Source organism: Ursus maritimus, unplaced genomic scaffold (assembly GCF_017311325.1).
Source record: "Ursus maritimus isolate PB19 unplaced genomic scaffold, ASM1731132v1 scaffold_32, whole genome shotgun sequence".
In the NCBI taxonomy this organism is placed as follows: domain Eukaryota; kingdom Metazoa; phylum Chordata; class Mammalia; order Carnivora; family Ursidae; genus Ursus; species Ursus maritimus.
Window position 1 is genome coordinate 27915456 of NW_024425786.1, and position 17520 is coordinate 27932975.

The 17520-nt window shown below is 55.8% G+C and overlaps 1 protein-coding gene across 1 annotated transcript in view; it reads right to left on the reverse strand.

Moving 5' to 3' along the window:
- The window catches only part of GRIK3 (glutamate ionotropic receptor kainate type subunit 3), a 217511-nt gene that overhangs the window by 18124 nt on the left and 181867 nt on the right, over positions 1 to 17520 (reverse strand). Inside the window, exons 11-12 of the mRNA XM_040619278.1 lie at positions 6686 to 6909; positions 1256 to 1374 (exon numbers count right to left, since the gene is read on the reverse strand). Coding sequence (XP_040475212.1) covers positions 1256 to 1374; positions 6686 to 6909 — 343 coding nt within the window. The remainder of the gene's footprint in view (positions 1 to 1255; positions 1375 to 6685; positions 6910 to 17520) is intronic.

The window sequence follows — 17520 nt, forward strand, 5'->3', positions numbered from 1 at the left end:
GCCCCCCCCCCCCCCCAAGAAGAGAAGGACTTGTTGGCCTGGTGGACTGGGCCAGGCTCGGCTGGATGGCTACCCAGGCCCCTGGGCTGGCCTCTGTCATGGCTGGGAGATCGCTCGAGCTGGGGAGTTGGGGGCAGATTTCTCTCTCCTCTTCCTCCTTCATTCCAGCGCCCAGCCCAGGGACACGCTGGGATAATAGCGTTCATTTGGCCTTTGCGGATGGATGTCTACTGAGGGCCAGGGTTTGGCCTGGGCCTTGAGAACACATGCAGGTGAGTGAGGGACAGGGAATTCTTGGCCCCTTGGATCTCCTTCCCCTCCTTGCCCCCTTGTCACCCACTGTTCCTTAGTGGGATCCTAATATAGGCAGAGACTTTGGTTCGACCCCCATCCTCCTATCCCATTCCTGGAGTTAAGAGGCTCTGGACATGTGACGCGACAGGCAGAAACAATGAGCTCGTGGCTCCTGCCCAGCAAGGCTTGGGGGCGGTTTCCTCAGGGAGGAGGGCTACTCTCCCGGCACCTGCCCTTCAGCTCATGGTGTTTCTGCAGCCAGTGCGGGTGCTCTGCTCTCTGAGACATTTGAGCAGCTGCGGAGCTGGCCAAAGGGTAGGCCACCAGGCCAGGGTCTGGGGCAATATACCAGCCCTCCCTCTAGAGGGCATCAGAAAACGCTGTCCTTCTGTGCATACCATCCCTGATGCACTCAGGCTGATATCCCCACCTCACTCCCAGGCACCCCATGGCCAGGTGGTCACCGAGTCCTGTCCCTGCTACATCAAGTTCTTGGAGTCCATCTCTGTCCTCTACCCCCATGGCCACAATCCCGGTTCAAGTCTCATCCTCTCATTTCTGCAATGGCTTCCTACCCAGCCTCCCTGCCTCCAGTCTCCCCCATCCTCTGCTCAACTGGACCCAGCCAGTGTCTAAGGTGATGGGGCCATCAGTGGGGTTGGCCCCAGCAAGCAGGATGCTGGATGTCCACCGCAGCTGGAGGAGGAGAGGTTAGGGCTGAGCCCGGCATGTCACGGGGGAGATGGCTTTAGCCTCAGACCCCAAGCCAGTCCGGCCACAGGACGGGGGGGAGGACGGGGACCTGGGACAAGTGTACACCCCCAAGTCTCCAGGGGTCTCCAACCTGCTGGCAGCTCAGCAGGTCTGAGGCTGCTCTGGAGGCTGGGCGGGCTTTGCTGACTCCGGAGAGGAGGCACCCCCACCCCTGGAGAGGAGAGCCCCGGGGAGAGAGGGCACCTACCTTGCTGCATCAAGGACCCCATCCCGAACCAGAAGCTGTTGAGCAGAGTGAAGTTGTTTTCTACCACCTCAGAGCCGGGGTTGCAGGGATGAGCATCGTACCACTCGTAAGGGCTGAACCTGCAGCAGGGAGAGGGGAGCGGTGGGGCGGGCTGCGGAGAGTCGGGAGGGAAAGGGGCCCGTGCCACGGCGGCTGCCTGCTTAGCAGACGTCGATGTGCTACGTTAGCACCGATTTACTTAGTGTTCTGCTGGGGAGGCAGGGAATGGGGATGAGGGCCATTCTGCCTCTTGTTCTTGATTGTTACTGCCCTTTTCTGGTTGTAAAAGTAATTCCGCAGCATCTCTTAAAATTAAAAGCGCACATGCCCTTCAACCTAGCAATTCCGCGACTCATTATCCAGCCGAGAAACAACGCCCGTACACGAGCATAAAGAGAAGTGCGCGGGGCTGTTTATCAAGGCATTGTTTGTAATAGCGGAAAACTGGAAACAGCCTAAATGTCCTTCAACAGCAAAACGATGAAGCAAACTCCGTCAGAAGCGCGCGCCGCCGCGTCCCACGGCGCAGAGCAGAGAACGAGAGGTGTCTGGATGTACTGACAGGGAAAGATCTTCCACCCGTACTGTTTGGTTAAAAAAAAAAAAAAAAGTGATGAAAAATAAGAACAATATGATCACATTTATATAAATAGATTCCTAAAGAGAGAGCTCTACGCCTCTTGACGTGTGTGTGTATACAAACATGTTGGAAGAGTCTGGAAAGACTGCGATCTAAAAATACCAGCGTTTACCTCTGGGGAGGGGAGTTAGGGGGGCGGCAGGAATTTCAGGGCAGCCTGTTGCTTTACGTGGATTAGATGGATTTTTAAAAGTGAGAATGGGCTTTTCCATTACTTGTATACTTAAAATGGAAAAAAGCAGAACATACGCTTCATAAAATAGTCAAACGGTAGAGAAGAAAACAATGAAAAAGCACAAGTACTCCGGGATCCCACCCCTGGCGAGAACAATGTGTTACATAATTGTGCAGATTTTTCTCTCTGAATATACAAATATCTGTATGACAGGGCACAATTGTTCCTTAAAGCCCCCCACTGCCTTCTAAGGAAGAGAAGTCCTGATAACCGGAGGGATCTTTGTTTGCCGCACGAATTCCAGGCGAGGAAGCTAGAGAGCTCTGGGGAGATTGGGAGACGCTGGGGAGAGCCCCCGAGAGGCTGGCGTGGGGGAGGATGCTGAGATGACAGGCCCAGAAGGAGAGGCACGTCCAGCAGAATTTTGTTTTGCTTTTTAATGTATGATATGCTTTCAGTAGGATATTGTGACTCTTCTATCCCCCTTTTAAAAGCTTTAATAAATTATACATTGATCACCAAAGCTCGCGTGAGAAGAATTTTGTTTTCACAAAGTGGGAAGATGCCACACAGATGACATTTTGAAGTGAGGCTTCAAACCAAGACGGGGATATTCAAAGGGAATGACCACGAACTGGCTAGAGGCTCTACAAATCTACAAGGAGGAGATAAAGGCTGAAGAGAGGAGAGGCGGAGGCTGCTATGGGAAGCTTCTGGAGAAAGCCTCGGGAGAGCAGTGCATTCAGCGGTCCCCGCATTCCCCCTGTGAAGTTCTGGGAGAGGGGTGTCCGCGGGACTGCCGAGGGAGCTGGTGGGCCCTTCCCGGGGGTCTGGCGGGTGGGGGTCAGGCTGACGCGTGCCTCCCAGGTGCACGCAGGAGGGGGAGTCCCTGCTGCGGTACATTGGCCCAAACGCCCAGACACAGCCAGGTGTAAGGACACTGGGCCAACAGTGTTTCCCTGGACCCGATGGGCCCAAGCAGAAGAGAGATCCAGCCCAGCTGCACCTTGAGTCCTGTCCGAGAAGGGCAACAGGACTGTGACAGGGAGAGGCCATGCGGCAGGGGCTGCTGGGAGGCCACGTGCTGATTGGGGGAGCAGACCAACCAGAGGTCTGATGTGGGAACAAAGGTAGAGATGTCGAGGACTCTACTGGACTCAACCTTCTAATTTCTGAATTGGAACAGTGTTTGCGATTAGAGAGAAACCTGGGGTTTCTGTGACCTGGAAGCGAGCCAAAAAGTAACAGACCCTGGCCAGACTTTCACGGGGCAAGGAGAGCCTCAGCTTTGAGCACACTGGAAGGTTGGGGGTGGGGGGAGACACAGTGAAGATGATTTCGGGTAAGACCTCACAAGCCCTGCGTGTCTTACACACGTACACGATACCTGTGACCGGTTTTAAACACAAGAAAATGTCCTACCATAGTGCTACCTAGAGCTTGGACTTTTCACTTAATAAGTCACCAGCCTCCTTCCAGATCTGTTCTTCCAGATCTGCCTTACTCTTGCAACTACTTCAGAGAGTGTTTTCAACCCCTCTCTGTGGCCGGTGCTTGGCCCGTCCCCGTCCCCCACTGTCGCACACTGTGCCAGAAGAAACAGCCCTGGGGACACTTCCATGGGCACCCGTGCCGAAGGGCAGCCCTATCCTCTTAGGAGAGGCTCTCTAGATTTGGGGGGACTGTAACATGGGGTTCAGTGGTGACTTTCAAGAGGATAAATTCCCAGGGGTGGACCTGCTTCTCATGATCAAACTGCCTGGCTCTAGAACGGGCCTCTCGGTCATCAAGTGCCGCAAGGACCCAGCTCCTCGCTACCCCTTGAGGTGGACAGTGCAACGGGGGCCCGTTTTACAGACGGGGAGGTGGTTTGGAGCAGTCAGGGGAGGGCGCCCCTGCAGTCAGGGAGCTGGAGGGTCCCGACTCTAACCCCAAGGCCACAGGGGAGAACAGGGGCGGGCTGCATGCTGGACAGTAAGGAAGATGCCACCGGAGTTAGTGACGGATCTTGGATTCATGGCTCGCAGCTGCAAAGCACCGTCAGTCTTGCACGTAGGTGGGAGCTAGTAGAGGCTGACCTAGCGATACTCGGTCTCCAGTCATGGGAGAAGCTGACGTCCAGCCCCAGTGACAGGTGTAGACGGAGCACCGGCTGGCTGGGACCATCTCTTCCCCGGGATGCTGATCTGCCCCAGATGTGACGGGACCGTGACCCCCAGGAGCTGGCGGGGCGGGCAGCTCACCCTCAGCCCGGCCTCCGGGATCAGGCATGTAGGATCATCTTCTTGCCGTCAGCGCCAACTGTCCTGCTCTCCGTGGTGAGAACGCACCCTCTCTCCCTCCTTCTGTCTTCCTACCTCTCCAGGCATAAAGCAGACTGTGCCGGTGGCAGAGAAAGGCCTTGGTCAATGCGTGGACTCCTGGTGCTAGACAGACCCAGGCCAGGCCAGGCCAGTTTGCAAGACAGCCAGCCCTGTACCTGCCACGGCTGCCCTGCGGGGGCCCGGGCCCCACCCACGCTTCGCCGACCCCATCTCTCGGGCAGCAGCGTCCAGCTCTCCAGCTGCCAGCATGGAGCGGTAAGAAGGACACAGGCCACACGGAAGGGGACAGAGGGCCACAGCCACCCTAGAGATGTGCGGTGCTCGACTCTGACCGCGTCAGAAGAAAAGCGAGTTAGTGGCTACCTATAAAAGCCACAGGTGTCACATAAAAAACCTGAGTCTCTCTCTAAACACCATGAACGCTGCAGCACCGGCCCCACATTCCTGCCGAGCGCCGTCTCTGGCCAGGTGTGTGTCCTCCAGGCCGCTGCGGGCTCTCCCCCTCCCCGCCTCCCCTCCCTCACGCTTCCTGTCTGGCCCCGTGGGCACCTGTGCGCACTACCCCGATTTCAAATGGACAATGTCTTGCTCGGGAGTCCGGCTCTGTAAGGACAAGCTTTCTGACCTTGGGCACTGGCTGAGCTTCCCTGAGCCTCATCTGCTGCTTCTGTGAAGTGGGGAGAACTAGCCCCACCTCACGGGGCCTTTGTAAGGATGAGAAGGAGTGGGTATGAATTACGTGTTACATATATGATAATTGTACTATGACGCTACTCATGGCCCTGTGGCCAGGTCCCTTGTCCCTTTCCTGTCCCCTCAGGTGTCCTGGGTCATTCCAGCAGCTACAGAAGTCCCATCTCTTCCAGAGAGTTTTCCCAGCCGAACCTGGGGAAGGAGGCCCCTACCGTCCCTGTCAGGAGGCAGGAGGTGAGAAGCAGGCTGAAAGGCCAGGAGTCGGAGGGGGACTGGCTGCACATCGGAGTCATGCTGGAGAAGCTGGAGCTGTTTTCCAGGGGGAGGGGAGCCCAGAGCGGGCTGGAGCTGCTAAAATTATGGCAAGAGCTCTGGAGAGTGGCTCCTGCTTTCAAAGGCTTGTTAGGCCGTTAGAGGAAGAGGCGTAATGAAGGTCTCTCCCGCAGGCTGGCCAGCGAGGGTTTCGGAGACAGGACAATTTCATCCCTCACATCCTTCCCTTTGGTCTCTCTCTGTGTGGGAGGAGGGAACGAAAGGGAGCAGGGTGGGAGGAAGGCTTTCAAAGAAGACTCAGGAGAAAATAAGGCCCAAACACGAAGTCCTTGGATCTCAGATTGCCTCTCCAGAGAAGTCTCTCTTTGCACCTTGTTAGGATTTAGAGAAAAAAGAACAGAGGCAGGGACTGGGGCTGGAGCCTGGAAGGAGGGGGCAGAGGGCCCAGGGCCCAGGAGCCAGCACCTTGGGGCCAGGGCAAAGGACAAATGTCTAGGTGGCCAGGGATGTGGATTACAGATAGAACCCTAGGTGATGGAGTTCAAATGCCCGTCACTTGTTGCTAGGATGGCCTCAGTGAGCCTCAGATGTCTCCCTTTCAGGGAGGTGGGGGGCTGAGAGAATTATGTCACATAATGCCTATAAAGCACAGAGCACGGTGCTTGGCAAACACCAGGTGCTCAGCAAACACCAAGCCAAACCTGTGCCCTAGTGAGCTCCTCCCACCATCCACCAGCAAGTATGTGTGTTGCGTCTCCTTCGTGCGAACAACCGAACATGCTAGGGGGTTGCCAGCGTGTGTTACGGGCAGGGATGTACGTGCCGAGTGTTTGCACGTGTGCACGTGTGTGTTTATATGGCACGATTCCTCCTGCTGTGTGGACCGAGCAGACAGTCTGTTTTCCACATTTCAGTCCACTCGCTGGACCACGCAATGGACTTAAGTCTGTTGTCCTGGGTGCCTGGCCCAGGGGGTGCAGCTCCGGGCAATGACTTAACCTCTCCAAGCCTGCTCACAGGGCCTGGGATATGACTGCTGCCTCCCGGTCATGGACAAGGACCAGGGGAAGACCTGGGGGATTCAAGCTCGGGGCAGGGGGAGGCGGGTGTAAGGAATGTTCCTCGAGGGATGTAAAGGAATCTGGCCTCAGCGACAGAGAGAAGAGCAGCCGCAGCAGTGGCCTGACCCGGGGCCTTCTCTGCTAAGGACTGACGAGGTGGGGACCCGTCCGGCTCCCTGAAGCCCCGACCTTGGGCCAGCGCTCCGGCCAAGGCACGGCCCTTACCTGGCAATGACAAAGAGGACACAGCTGACCCCCAGGTAGGCGAGGAGCACGTACATCCAGATGTCTGGGGACAGGGGGTTGAGGAAGGAGAAGACACTGGGGTTGGTGCCGTTGGGCTTTCGATACAGGATGCTCACTCCAAGCGTCATGAAGGGCTTGGAGAAGTCGATGGCCTTCTCGCGGACATGGGTGATGGTCAGGGGGGCCACGGCCAGATCCGCCTTCTGCGATGAGAGAGACACACACAGACAGGCATGAGCAAAGCCTCAGACTAGCAGGGGACAGGCACCTCTTCTTGGGGGAGGGGAGGCAAGGGAGTGGAGTCCATTTCCAGGGCCTTGGGGTCACTTGACAGCTCCTTCTCCTGTGCCAGGCCATGCCCAGCGTGCTGGGGAGACAGAGACGGATGAGACTGAACCCCTGTTCTCCACGAGCTCACGGCCTTCAGGAAGAGGACCGTGGTATCGACATGCAGAGAGTGGAATCCTAGGAAAACGATACCCATGCGGTTCATTCTCAGAATGGTGCGCTGTCAAACATACAGTTCAGCAATCTACAAATATTTAAAAATAGCTCATGTCCTTTACTGGTGACTTTCAAACATCATGAAGAGGACACAGAATCCAGAACAAACCTTATTGGAATCTGCTTTCCTCTCCCAGCCACTTCTTGACTGCTTCTCCCTGTTCTCGATATTCTATACATCCTAAAAGCCTCAAATCCAGTTGGGCAAAAATAATACCCTCTTTGGTGGGGGAGGTGAGTCCAGAGCCCTCTTCAATAGGTGAGGGGAGGGAAGAGGGCAAAGACGACGAAGAAAGGAAGGGGTTGGGGAAGGCTAGGAATGTTCCTATGCTGGTCAATTTAAGCTCATCACAATTTTAATGGGGGTCATAATTAAAGGTCTATCTCTTTGGTGTGAGATTTTCCTGATTAAAAATCTGTAATCCCTCATTCCCATCTTCCCAGCCTCCTCCCCACTGCTCTCCTGCTCCATGAGGCCCCATTTAACTGCTTCCTGTTTCCCACATTCCCTTTTTCACCTCCATGCTTTGCACACACCGCGCCCTATTGAGAATGCCTTCCCTCTGTTGTCTCTTTATCACTTTCCATATTTCTTTGCACATGCTACCGCCTCCAAGAAGCCCTCCCTGATAACATTCAATGCTAAACCACCGTGAAACTTGCTCTGCCCCATGGCAAGGTCCTAACCTGCTCAGTTTGAATGCAGGATGTGTGCCCATGTGACTTTTTGTCTTCTCTGCTTATTGACCCTCGACTTCCTAAGTGCAGTCTGGCCGTAGCTGAGGCACCTCTTTGTTTGTCCATTCCCAAACCCCATCTCAGCCTCTGCCATATTGTTTGTTAATAGCGTTTCCCTCTGGGAGGGCTCCTGTGGGTATTTACATATCAGAATGGGAACCAAGTTATCACTCCCGGGAGTTGGGGTGGGCAGGACAGGAAGAGAGGTCAGGTCCTAAAAACCAGCACTAAAGACCCTTTTGCAAAGGTGGGGTGGCTGCTTCTGAGACCCCTTTCCAAGGCAATAGTCTCTAGGCACTCACTCAATGACTTGGTCCAGCTTCATTCATTCGTTCGTTCATTCATTCATTCATTCGTTTTATGAGCTCTGCTAAGCACTAGGAATACAGAGCTAAGCCAAGCAGACTTGGTTTCTGCCCCGGGGCTTACGATTGAGTGGGGGAGACGGACATGAATCAAACTGTTTACTAAATGGTAGCTTTTTTTTTTTTTTAATGATTTTATTTATTTATTTGACAGAGAGAGAGACAGCCAGCGAGAGGAGGGAACACAAGCAGGGGGAGTGGGAGAGGAAGAAGCAGGCTCCCAGCAGAGGAGCCTGATGTGGGGCTCGATCCCAGAACGCCGGGATCACGCCCTGAGCCGAAGGCAGACGCTTAACTACTGAGCCACCCAGGGACCCCTAAATGGTAGCTGTTAACACCATCTCTGACTTCACCAATCCTAGAATAGTAACGAGCAACCAAATTGAAATCAGGAAGGGAAGCCTAATCCGGGTAGACCCTGCAGGTGCCTCAGGCTGGAGGGGGGGTTGCTGGCAAACACACAACCCTAACCTTTCAACCCCAATGTTTTCCCTTTTACTGGCAGCCCCCACAGCCGATGATTGACGTTCGGAGCCCAAGGGTTCAGTGAACCTTAGAACCTGGGATGGACAGGAAGGAGGAGCCTATTACAAAGGACACTCATACTGGGACCTTCCTTTTGTCAATTTCTGAACGTGTGTGTTGGAACTTGCCTAGCTTTGAAGGCAGAGGAAGAAGAAATGCCCAGCAGCTGCCACCCTGGCCCCCTGGAGCCCTTAGGGTGTGTACAAAGGAATGCAACAGAAGGAGAGAACTATCAGGGAAGGTGCTCAATACCTACTATGCTCCGGTCTGGGATACAGGGCTAAGCAGGAGACCCAGCTCCTGTTCTTACAGAGCTTCCGGTCAAGTGAGCCCCCGCTGGGGGATGTCAATAGGACTTGGTGGAGTGGGGACCAGGGTGGGACATCCTGGAAAGTTCCTTTTATTCCTGAGTTCTAGGATCCTCTATAATGTTGGCATAAGAGGGGTGTAGTGGGCTTTTGATTCTAGAACTTGGCCTCCCTTGGCCTTGTCCCTTCAAAGCACTTTGTTTTGGGAGGCTCTGCTCTGACTCCAAAGTCATCATCACTGTTCATATGGGGCTGGTCTCTGGGAATGGCTTCTGGAGCTTGGAGTGGGTTCTTGGGAAGAAAATCCAAGTCAATGGTGCCAATCTTCCTCCGGCTTTGACGGCAAGTTGGATGAAGGAATTAGTGACGGGAGGATTGGAGTGTCTGCAGCCATGCTTGTTTCATGAGACGCGGTCCAGGACTGGCGAGGAAGCCAACTATAGGGCTGCAGGACCTCCTTCTTCCCCAGCACCATCCTGAAACCTTCAGAATCTTCCCACCAGCTTCCTGCATTCCAGGTCTCACAAGTCAGGAGGTCTCACAGGTCGGGAAGCAAGGCATCCACAGCATTCTGTGCTACAGCAGAGAGTCAGCTGGTCAACCTGCCCTTCTTCATGGGGAGCTTTGATGCGTGTTTTCCCTTGGGCTTCAGGAAGGCTGGCATTCTCTACTTTGATTTTGGTTTAGGCAGGAAACACTGCATTTCACCATTGGTTACGATTTCTCTGAAAAAGGCATTATTTTGTCCAACTTTCCTTGAAAGAGTGGAATAGATGTCAAGCCTCTGCTTTGTCAGCTCCTTACGCAGCAGGAAAGGCCCAACCTTGCCAGGTTCTTCCCACTGGAGCAAGTTTTCTTTGAGGATGATTCATAAAATCATAGGCTGTCAGAGCTGGATGAGCGACATCTCTTCCAACCCTCTCTTTCTTATGGAGGGAAACTGAGGCTCAGAGAAGATCCAAGGCCTTTGCTCTCATATTCACTGTAGTCATGTCCTTGAACAAACCAAACCTCTGACTTGTCCAACACATTCATGGGTCTTACTGGTCATTTCTTGGCCCTGTCTGCCTGAGGACCTTCCATACTTTTTCTAAACCTCTACACTGGGCAGGACAGCAGTTTTCCACTTCCCAAGAATCTGCCAGGACCCACTTGCCGCCAGCCTCTCCTACTCTACTCCATACTGGCATGGGGTCACTTGGCACCATTTGCTCCACCACGTCCCCAGCAGCCAGAATGAAGGCAAGAATGACTTAATCAGCTGCAGCTCTATATTTTGGCCCAGAGATCCAGCCACCTTGGCCGCTGGCTGGACACTAGCCTTGTCCCAGAAAGTGAAACCAGGAAAACCTCCTCTCAGATCCTAAGAACAGACTTGTGATTGCGGTCCCACGTCTGGCCACCTACCACTGCTCAGCCTTCTCTTAAGCCAAGGGTCCTCCCTGAGGAAAAGATCTGCCCCTGAACCCCAGCTTGTGCCTGTGTCTGATGTCCCTGTCGGCACCTGCCTACTTGCATTCTGGACATGGTCTCCACCACATTCCCCATCTCTGTGCTCTGCCTGTTGGTGGGGATCCCCCAGGGTGTCCTGTTGCTCCGACTGGGACCTGCTACAGGTAAAACCGTAGGAACCACGATCGTTCCTGGATGAGTCCTATACGCCAAGCACGGTGAAGCGTGCCATCTGTACTGCCATACAGGGTCCTCCCAGCAGCCCCGGGTGGCAGCAAATGTTACCACCGCATTCTAGACGAGGGTGCTATGGCTCCATCAGGCTAGGAGGTTTGTTCAAGCTCTCCTTGTCTGGGTGACAAGTGTTGGTGGCATAGTAGTGAGCATAGCTGCCTTCCGAGCTGGTCAATGTCTAAGCCAGTACTTGGACCCACTTCACCGTGACCTCAGACCTCCATGCGAGCCACATGTAGGGGGTTGAATTACGCGCCCCCGTCCAAACATGTTCAAGTCCTAATCCCTAGTACCCGTGAATGTGACCTTACTTGGAAATAGGCTCTTTTTCTCCCCCCGCTAAAACAGTCTTTTATTCTTACCGCTGAGACTAAACAGCATCAGAGAGCTTGCCAGGGGAGTATCTGGGGCTGCGCAAAGGGAGGATACGCTCTATCTTCAGAGGGCGTGTTCACCTCCCCAAAGAGCGGGCTCTCCCTGGCTGCCGTTGCGTGCCCTGAAACTCATCAGCGTGCTCAGCAGCCACGCTCCTGGGCGAGCAGTCCCGCGGGTTCCGACGGTGCAATGGCTCCTGGTGGGAGCTTGTGGGCATCTGGTCTCCGCGTCGTTGTGCCCTCACGTGTCCCCAGCAACACTCCCACATGGTTCAAATGCCCGTACTACCACCGCATACCTAGCCAAACAGCCAAAATTAAAAAAAGATACCGATAATACCAAGTGCTGACGAGGATACAGAGTCACCGGATCTGTCCTAGGCTGTGGGTGGGAACGTAAAACGGTGCAGCCACTCAGGTCACTGCTTACTAGAAAAGAATAGAACACAGGAACGGCTGCATGGAAGCGACGCATTGGGTAAGGTGCGTGGGAAAGCGCACGAGACTCCCACGTCCTCTCTCTCTCAGGGCACGCCACTCTCCTCGCCTCTCCACGAGTTCACCAATCTGGAGGCTCTGCAAACAGGGCCTTTGTGGAAGTACTCAAGCTAAGACGGAAGTCATTCTAGATTAGGGTGAACCTGACATGCTAGGCCTGGGGCCCTTATAAGTGGAGAAGGGGACACACAGGGACACACAGAGAAGGCCCTGTGATGCCAGAGACAGAGACCAGAGTGATGCAGGGTCAAGCCAAGGAACACCAAGGATGCCGGCCACACCGGAAGCCAGGGCAGAGGCATGGGACACATTCTCTCTCCAAGGGGAGTTGGTCCCCTCTGCCAACACCTTGACTTCCGATTTCTGGCCTCCAGAGCTGAGAGAGAAGACATTTCTGTTGTTTTAAGCCACCTAGCTTGTGGTCATTTGCTGTGACAGCCCTGGGTCACTCCTACACCTGCCACTTAGGGCCTGGGCAGGATGCACGGAGCTCCTTTCACTGCCCCATTGAAATGAGCAGGCTCTGCGGCTGGGCCCACCCTGCCCTGCCCTGAAGCTGGGCTGCATTCCCAGAGGCCCAAACCTGACTCTGGCTGCCAACCACGGCTGCCACGGGGTCTCCCCAGCACACACTTTGCATTGCCTGGCTGGGTTCTGAGCCCGACGGCTGTGGGACATCCAGATTCACCCCCGCTTCCCTCCACATCCTTCTGCTTCTGCTTCCACAGCCCCCAAGAAAGCCAGTCTCACTCCCACTACGCATGCAGGACTTCTCCCCAGGGCTCTGTCTGCTGGCTCTCTGCCCACGTATGTGCTCTCCCTGGATTTCACCTTCCAGTCTGTTCTCAAAGTGGTGTTGCCCCAGCTGGAATTCCCCCACTGCCAACCCTGCTTCACATACAGCAAGACTTCCTTCTGCCCTTAGGATAAAACATTCTTATTAGGGGTTCCTTAAGCCTTTCATGATCTAAGAGAACTTTCCGTCCAAGAGGACTTTTCTGCAACGGCGGGAATGTTCTCTATTTGCATTGTCCAACAGGGTAACCGCTAGCCACATGTGGCCAGGAGCCTGAAATGTGGCTTATGTAACTGAGCAACTGAGTTCATACTTTTATTTAATTAATTGCCAATGAGAGAATTTTAAAAATTATTTTTATTTAAATTTAAATTTAAATAACCCCACGTCTGGTGGCTACTGAGCTGGAAAGTGCAGACCCGGCCCTGTCCGCCTCTCCAGCCTTTCCTTACCTCATGTCCCCTTGTTCGCTTTCTACTAGCTTCTTTCAGACCCCCAACCCCAGCTATCTCTCACCTCAGGACCTCTGCACATGCGCGTTCCTCTACCTGGAACTTCTTCCTTCACAAACGCTTTGTTTAGCTAATGCCTACTTCTCCTTCAGATCTCAGCTCGTTTACGTCCACAAAATCCTCAGGTGATGTCAGGTCTGCCTGGTGATTCCTCTCACGGCACAAGTATTTTTGCTCCTAGCACTGACCACAGTTGGGTTTTAGAGAGGCTTGGTGATTTCTCCCCCATTGGACCACAAGCTCATGGGAGCAGGGTCTGAACCTGTGTCTTTCCACCACGGTGCGCCCCGGGCCTGGCACAGTGCCTGGCTCACAGCCCGTCATCTGTCGACTCTGGAACTGAAGAGTGGGGATGCGTAGGAGAGACACCCAGCAAGCATGTCTGCAGAGCCGGCTGGCTGAGCACGCGGCAGTTTACCAGGGGGCGAAGCAAGTCATGGAGGGCGTCCGCTGATGACTCCCAGGCTCCAGCCTTAAGAAAACCCAGTGTTCCTTGAAAGCCCATGGACATTAACCTGACAACCAACAGCCTCAACAACCCACACCTCAGAACGGAGGGGAAGCGGCGCCAGTAAGTTCCTGAGTATCAACGGACGGGTCACCTCCTAACACCTGTAATTCACACGCTGGCTTCCCGAGCGGTCGCCTGCCAGGGAGAAAGGATGCCTGTGCCTCTCCCTGGCCTGGGAGAGCTGCTGAGACTCTCTCCTTCAGGGAGGAAGGGTGGGTGTTCCCTACTTCAGAGCCCCAGGGACCCCAGGATGGACAGGCCACAGCTCCGTCTCCAACCACATGTTCCTGTCCCCGCCTCATGGGGCCCCGAAGGTGGCATTAGCCCAGACTGGTCCTGCCCAGCAAGTTGCTGGGGGCAGTGAGCCCCGTCTCCCTCCACACGCTGCAAAGCCCTAGTGATACGTTCCCATAGCACCCCCCCGCCCCGTGCTGTTCCTTAGTGCCCTCATCACAACTAAATTCTTATTCGTAAGTCGCTGTTGAACACCTCGCTCATCTGCTGGTGTGTGAGCTCCAGGAGGGCAGGGACTGAACTGGATCGCACATGGACGTGTCCCTCGGGTGAGCACAACGCCTGGCCCAAAAAGGGGCTCAGTAAAGTTCTTTTTCAAGACTGAGCAACAAAATACCCCCAAGGGTCCTGACCAACCCTTTCCACAGCCTAAGGGGCTGAGCCCTGGCCTCCGTTTCTCTACTCAGCACCCCCATTCTCCCCGAAGCCACATGCCCCGTGTCAGTCTGCCCAGGTCCTGCCCACCCCCATGCCTGTCTCTGACCAGCCTTCCTCCAGAGTTAGGCCTCTGCTCCCTGCACCCTGGCCTTCGATGGGCCCCTCACTTCTGGCCTATTCACTGAACGCCCTCACCCGTCCTCAGGGCCCTCCTCAGGCAGATCCTAGTGACGTCGTCAGCTCCACGTCCCTCCCTGGTCATTGCCCTGGGCTGCCTGGCCACCCTGGGGAGGGTCCGCCCTTTGGGTTCATCTGTTTCCCCCACCCCCAAGCCTGTCTTGCTCCATCGAGGACTCTGTCCCACCCCAGGTGAGCTCCCAGCAGGCCTAGCTTGCAAGTGCCCTGGCCCAGGCTTGGGGAGGGGGCCGGAGGTGGGGGCTGGGGCAGAACCTTCCCTGGCCTTGGAAACATGGGTCAGGTCCAGTGTGTACAGGCCAGAGTCCAGGTCTGTTTCCTGGTTGGGAGAAAATGGGACACAGTGGGGTGATGGTGATATGTCTGAGACCAGATCTTCCTATCGCACCTGCCAGCCTGCCTGGAGGCTGGGGAGACCACAGTGCGTGGGTTCACTGGCCATGTCGGGAGACAACTTCCCAAGTCTGTGACCTCCTTCATTTACCCACATTTGCCACCTGCTGCAGCACACCAGGGACCCAGAAATGACCCAGGCCTCCTCCCGGGATTCCTCTGTATGCTGCTGGCCACGGGGCAGAGAAGGCATCTCAGGAGTTACTCCCACCTCTCCCAAGTCTCTAGCACCTTCCTCCAGGGTTTCCTGGGATGGACCAGCGGCCACTCCCCACTGGTTTCTGAGCCAAGGGCTCCCCGTGCAGGCACTGGTCTGCGAGCCAGGGAAGCCTTTACCTGGACTCACTCCTCTCTCGGGACATGTACCCAGGCTGAAGAGTCACACGGACTCATCCGTCCATGCACTCCTGTCTGCTTCCCCCACTAGCATGTGAGACCCCGAGGCTCGGGGAAGGGATCCTGCCTGTTTTGTTCACTGCCCTATCCTCAGTGCTAGCATGGCGCTTACTTTCACAACAAGCTTGGCTTGTCTGTTCCCGTGGATGGGGGAAGGGGCCGAGGGCCACGGACTTCTCCCTTGGCTGCTCCCATCTCTCTAGTCACCGCCGCGGGTCTGGCACACTGTAGGGGCCAGGTTAGGACCCCTGCCCTTGAGCCCCAGGTTGGGCGCTCTGGCTCGGACCGTCCTCATGTAGGCACAAGCTGACAGCTCCTCACCTCTTACCCGCCTGGCCCGCTGTGGGTGTGCTGTGGGGTCCCCACTGGTTCCCATGCCTGCCGTGCTAAACCCAGAAACGCATGGCAGTCAGGAACCCCGGGACAAAGCTGCCCCCCTTCTCCCCTCATCCCGAGACACACTCTGCAAGCTTTTTCTAGGGTGTCGGCTCAGGGACTGGTCACACTCAGTGCTGGTGGGCTCAATAATGAGTCCTGCGTGAGACTCTGCTGTCCAGGAACCAGGCTGAGACAGTGTTCTATAAAGTTCCGTGGAACGGAAGAAGGAGCAGGTGACCCTCAGCAGGGGGGTCAGCATGTTCCTCTTACTCCCTCTGCCCTTCTTTTCCCTCCAACCCCCTTCACCCTGGAAGGTCCGTTGTAACTGTGCCTTGACTGCTCTGGCCTCTGGCTGTCTGGACCCCGACGTCCAGCCAGGCTTCTTCCGTGTCTTTCCCAGGTTGGTCTCTGGCTGGCTGGGTCCTGGCAGCTACCAGTTCTCTGGTGACTCTCAGTGTGGCCCAGGTCCTTCCTGCATCCCTGGCCTGCTTCCCTGCTCCTTCTCAGGCAGCTCCTGAGCTTCCCCAGAGCTCCTCAGTCATTGCCCTGGCAACCCGGCTGCCCTACCACGAGTCCACCTTTGCATGCCATCGGGAAATCCCCAGCCCTCAACTGCCCTATCCCACCCAGGCCTCTATCTGCCCTGGGTGAGCTCCCAGCATGCCTTGCTTCAAAGGGCACTGGCCAGCCTGAGGGAGGTGGTGTGCCAGAGCTTTCCTGGCTACACAAACGGGGGCGTGGGGTTCCTCCCACCACGAACGCATGGAGGCCAGAACTAAGATCTGGTTCCTGGTTGGATGGCAGGGGACACAGTGAATGATGGGGCCGTAGCCTTGAGACCTGACCCTCTGCTTGCACAGGGTGGGAAGCTCAATAGTCAGGACCCCACAGCCATGTCTCTGGGGAGGGGTGTGAGTCCATGTGCTCACTCACACACCCTCATTCCTCGACGCCTGCTCCGTGTGCCCAGCCCACGCCAAGAGCCGTTCATCAGGCACACGCTGTCTGGAAGAAGGGTCAGGCAGGGGCGGTGGGCACCTGGAGCCGTGCCATCCTCTCTGCTCGGCACTCAGCATGACAAGGGGCAGAGGGCGTGTCCGGGCCATGCTACTTCTCTCACAAGAGAAGGGCTGACATGCCAGGGCTACCCGAGACGACTCCTTGTCTCCATCCTGTTCTGTCCTCCGTCTTGGTCTGGCCCCATCCATGAGCCAGGGAAACCTCTTCACCTGCTCTGAGTGACATGTGACAACCGAGAGAGAGGAGAACTAACGGCTTCCTGTGACCTGGAGAGCATCTATGCATTCCCTTAAGCCAGGCTCCCGCTTTGTCGCTGCCTGACCCACTGCCCTCTGATTCCAGGGCTCAGGAGAACAGCCAGGGCAGGATTCCTGGGTCGCAGAGAATCGAGTTTGCAGGCGGCCAGGCCAGGAGCACTCGGGAAGCCTCAGGCTGGGGCTGACCCTGCTGCTCGCACCGACACGTGGACGCTATTCACTCCTCTCCTTTGACCTCCCTGCCTGCCACGTGTGACCCTGTGCCTCTGCCTCTCCAGGAGCCTCTCCTCCTTTGGCCTCTGTCACCCATGCTCTCTTGGCTCTCCTCCTTCCTCTCCGGCCTTGGCAGCCGCGACACCTTGTGGAGTCCTTCTTTTCCTCTCTCCTTACGCTTCTGCGTGGTTTGGGTCCTCCCCAGGTCCCCATCTCTCCTCGGCCCAGCAGTCCCGCCTCTGGCTGCTTCTCGAGGTTCCCCCGAGGCTGTGCTGATGACTCCCACATCTCGACCCCCTGCCCTGCTCTCTGCTCTGACTGCCCAGCCATTTGGCCAGCCACATCTGGGCACCTCAATCCGGGCATGATCTCCGTAGCTCCCCCACTCCTGTATTTGGCCAGAAAGCTCTTTATTTGGGGATGACACTGTCATCTTCCCAGCTGGAATTTCGTACCTGTCCTGGTGCAAAACC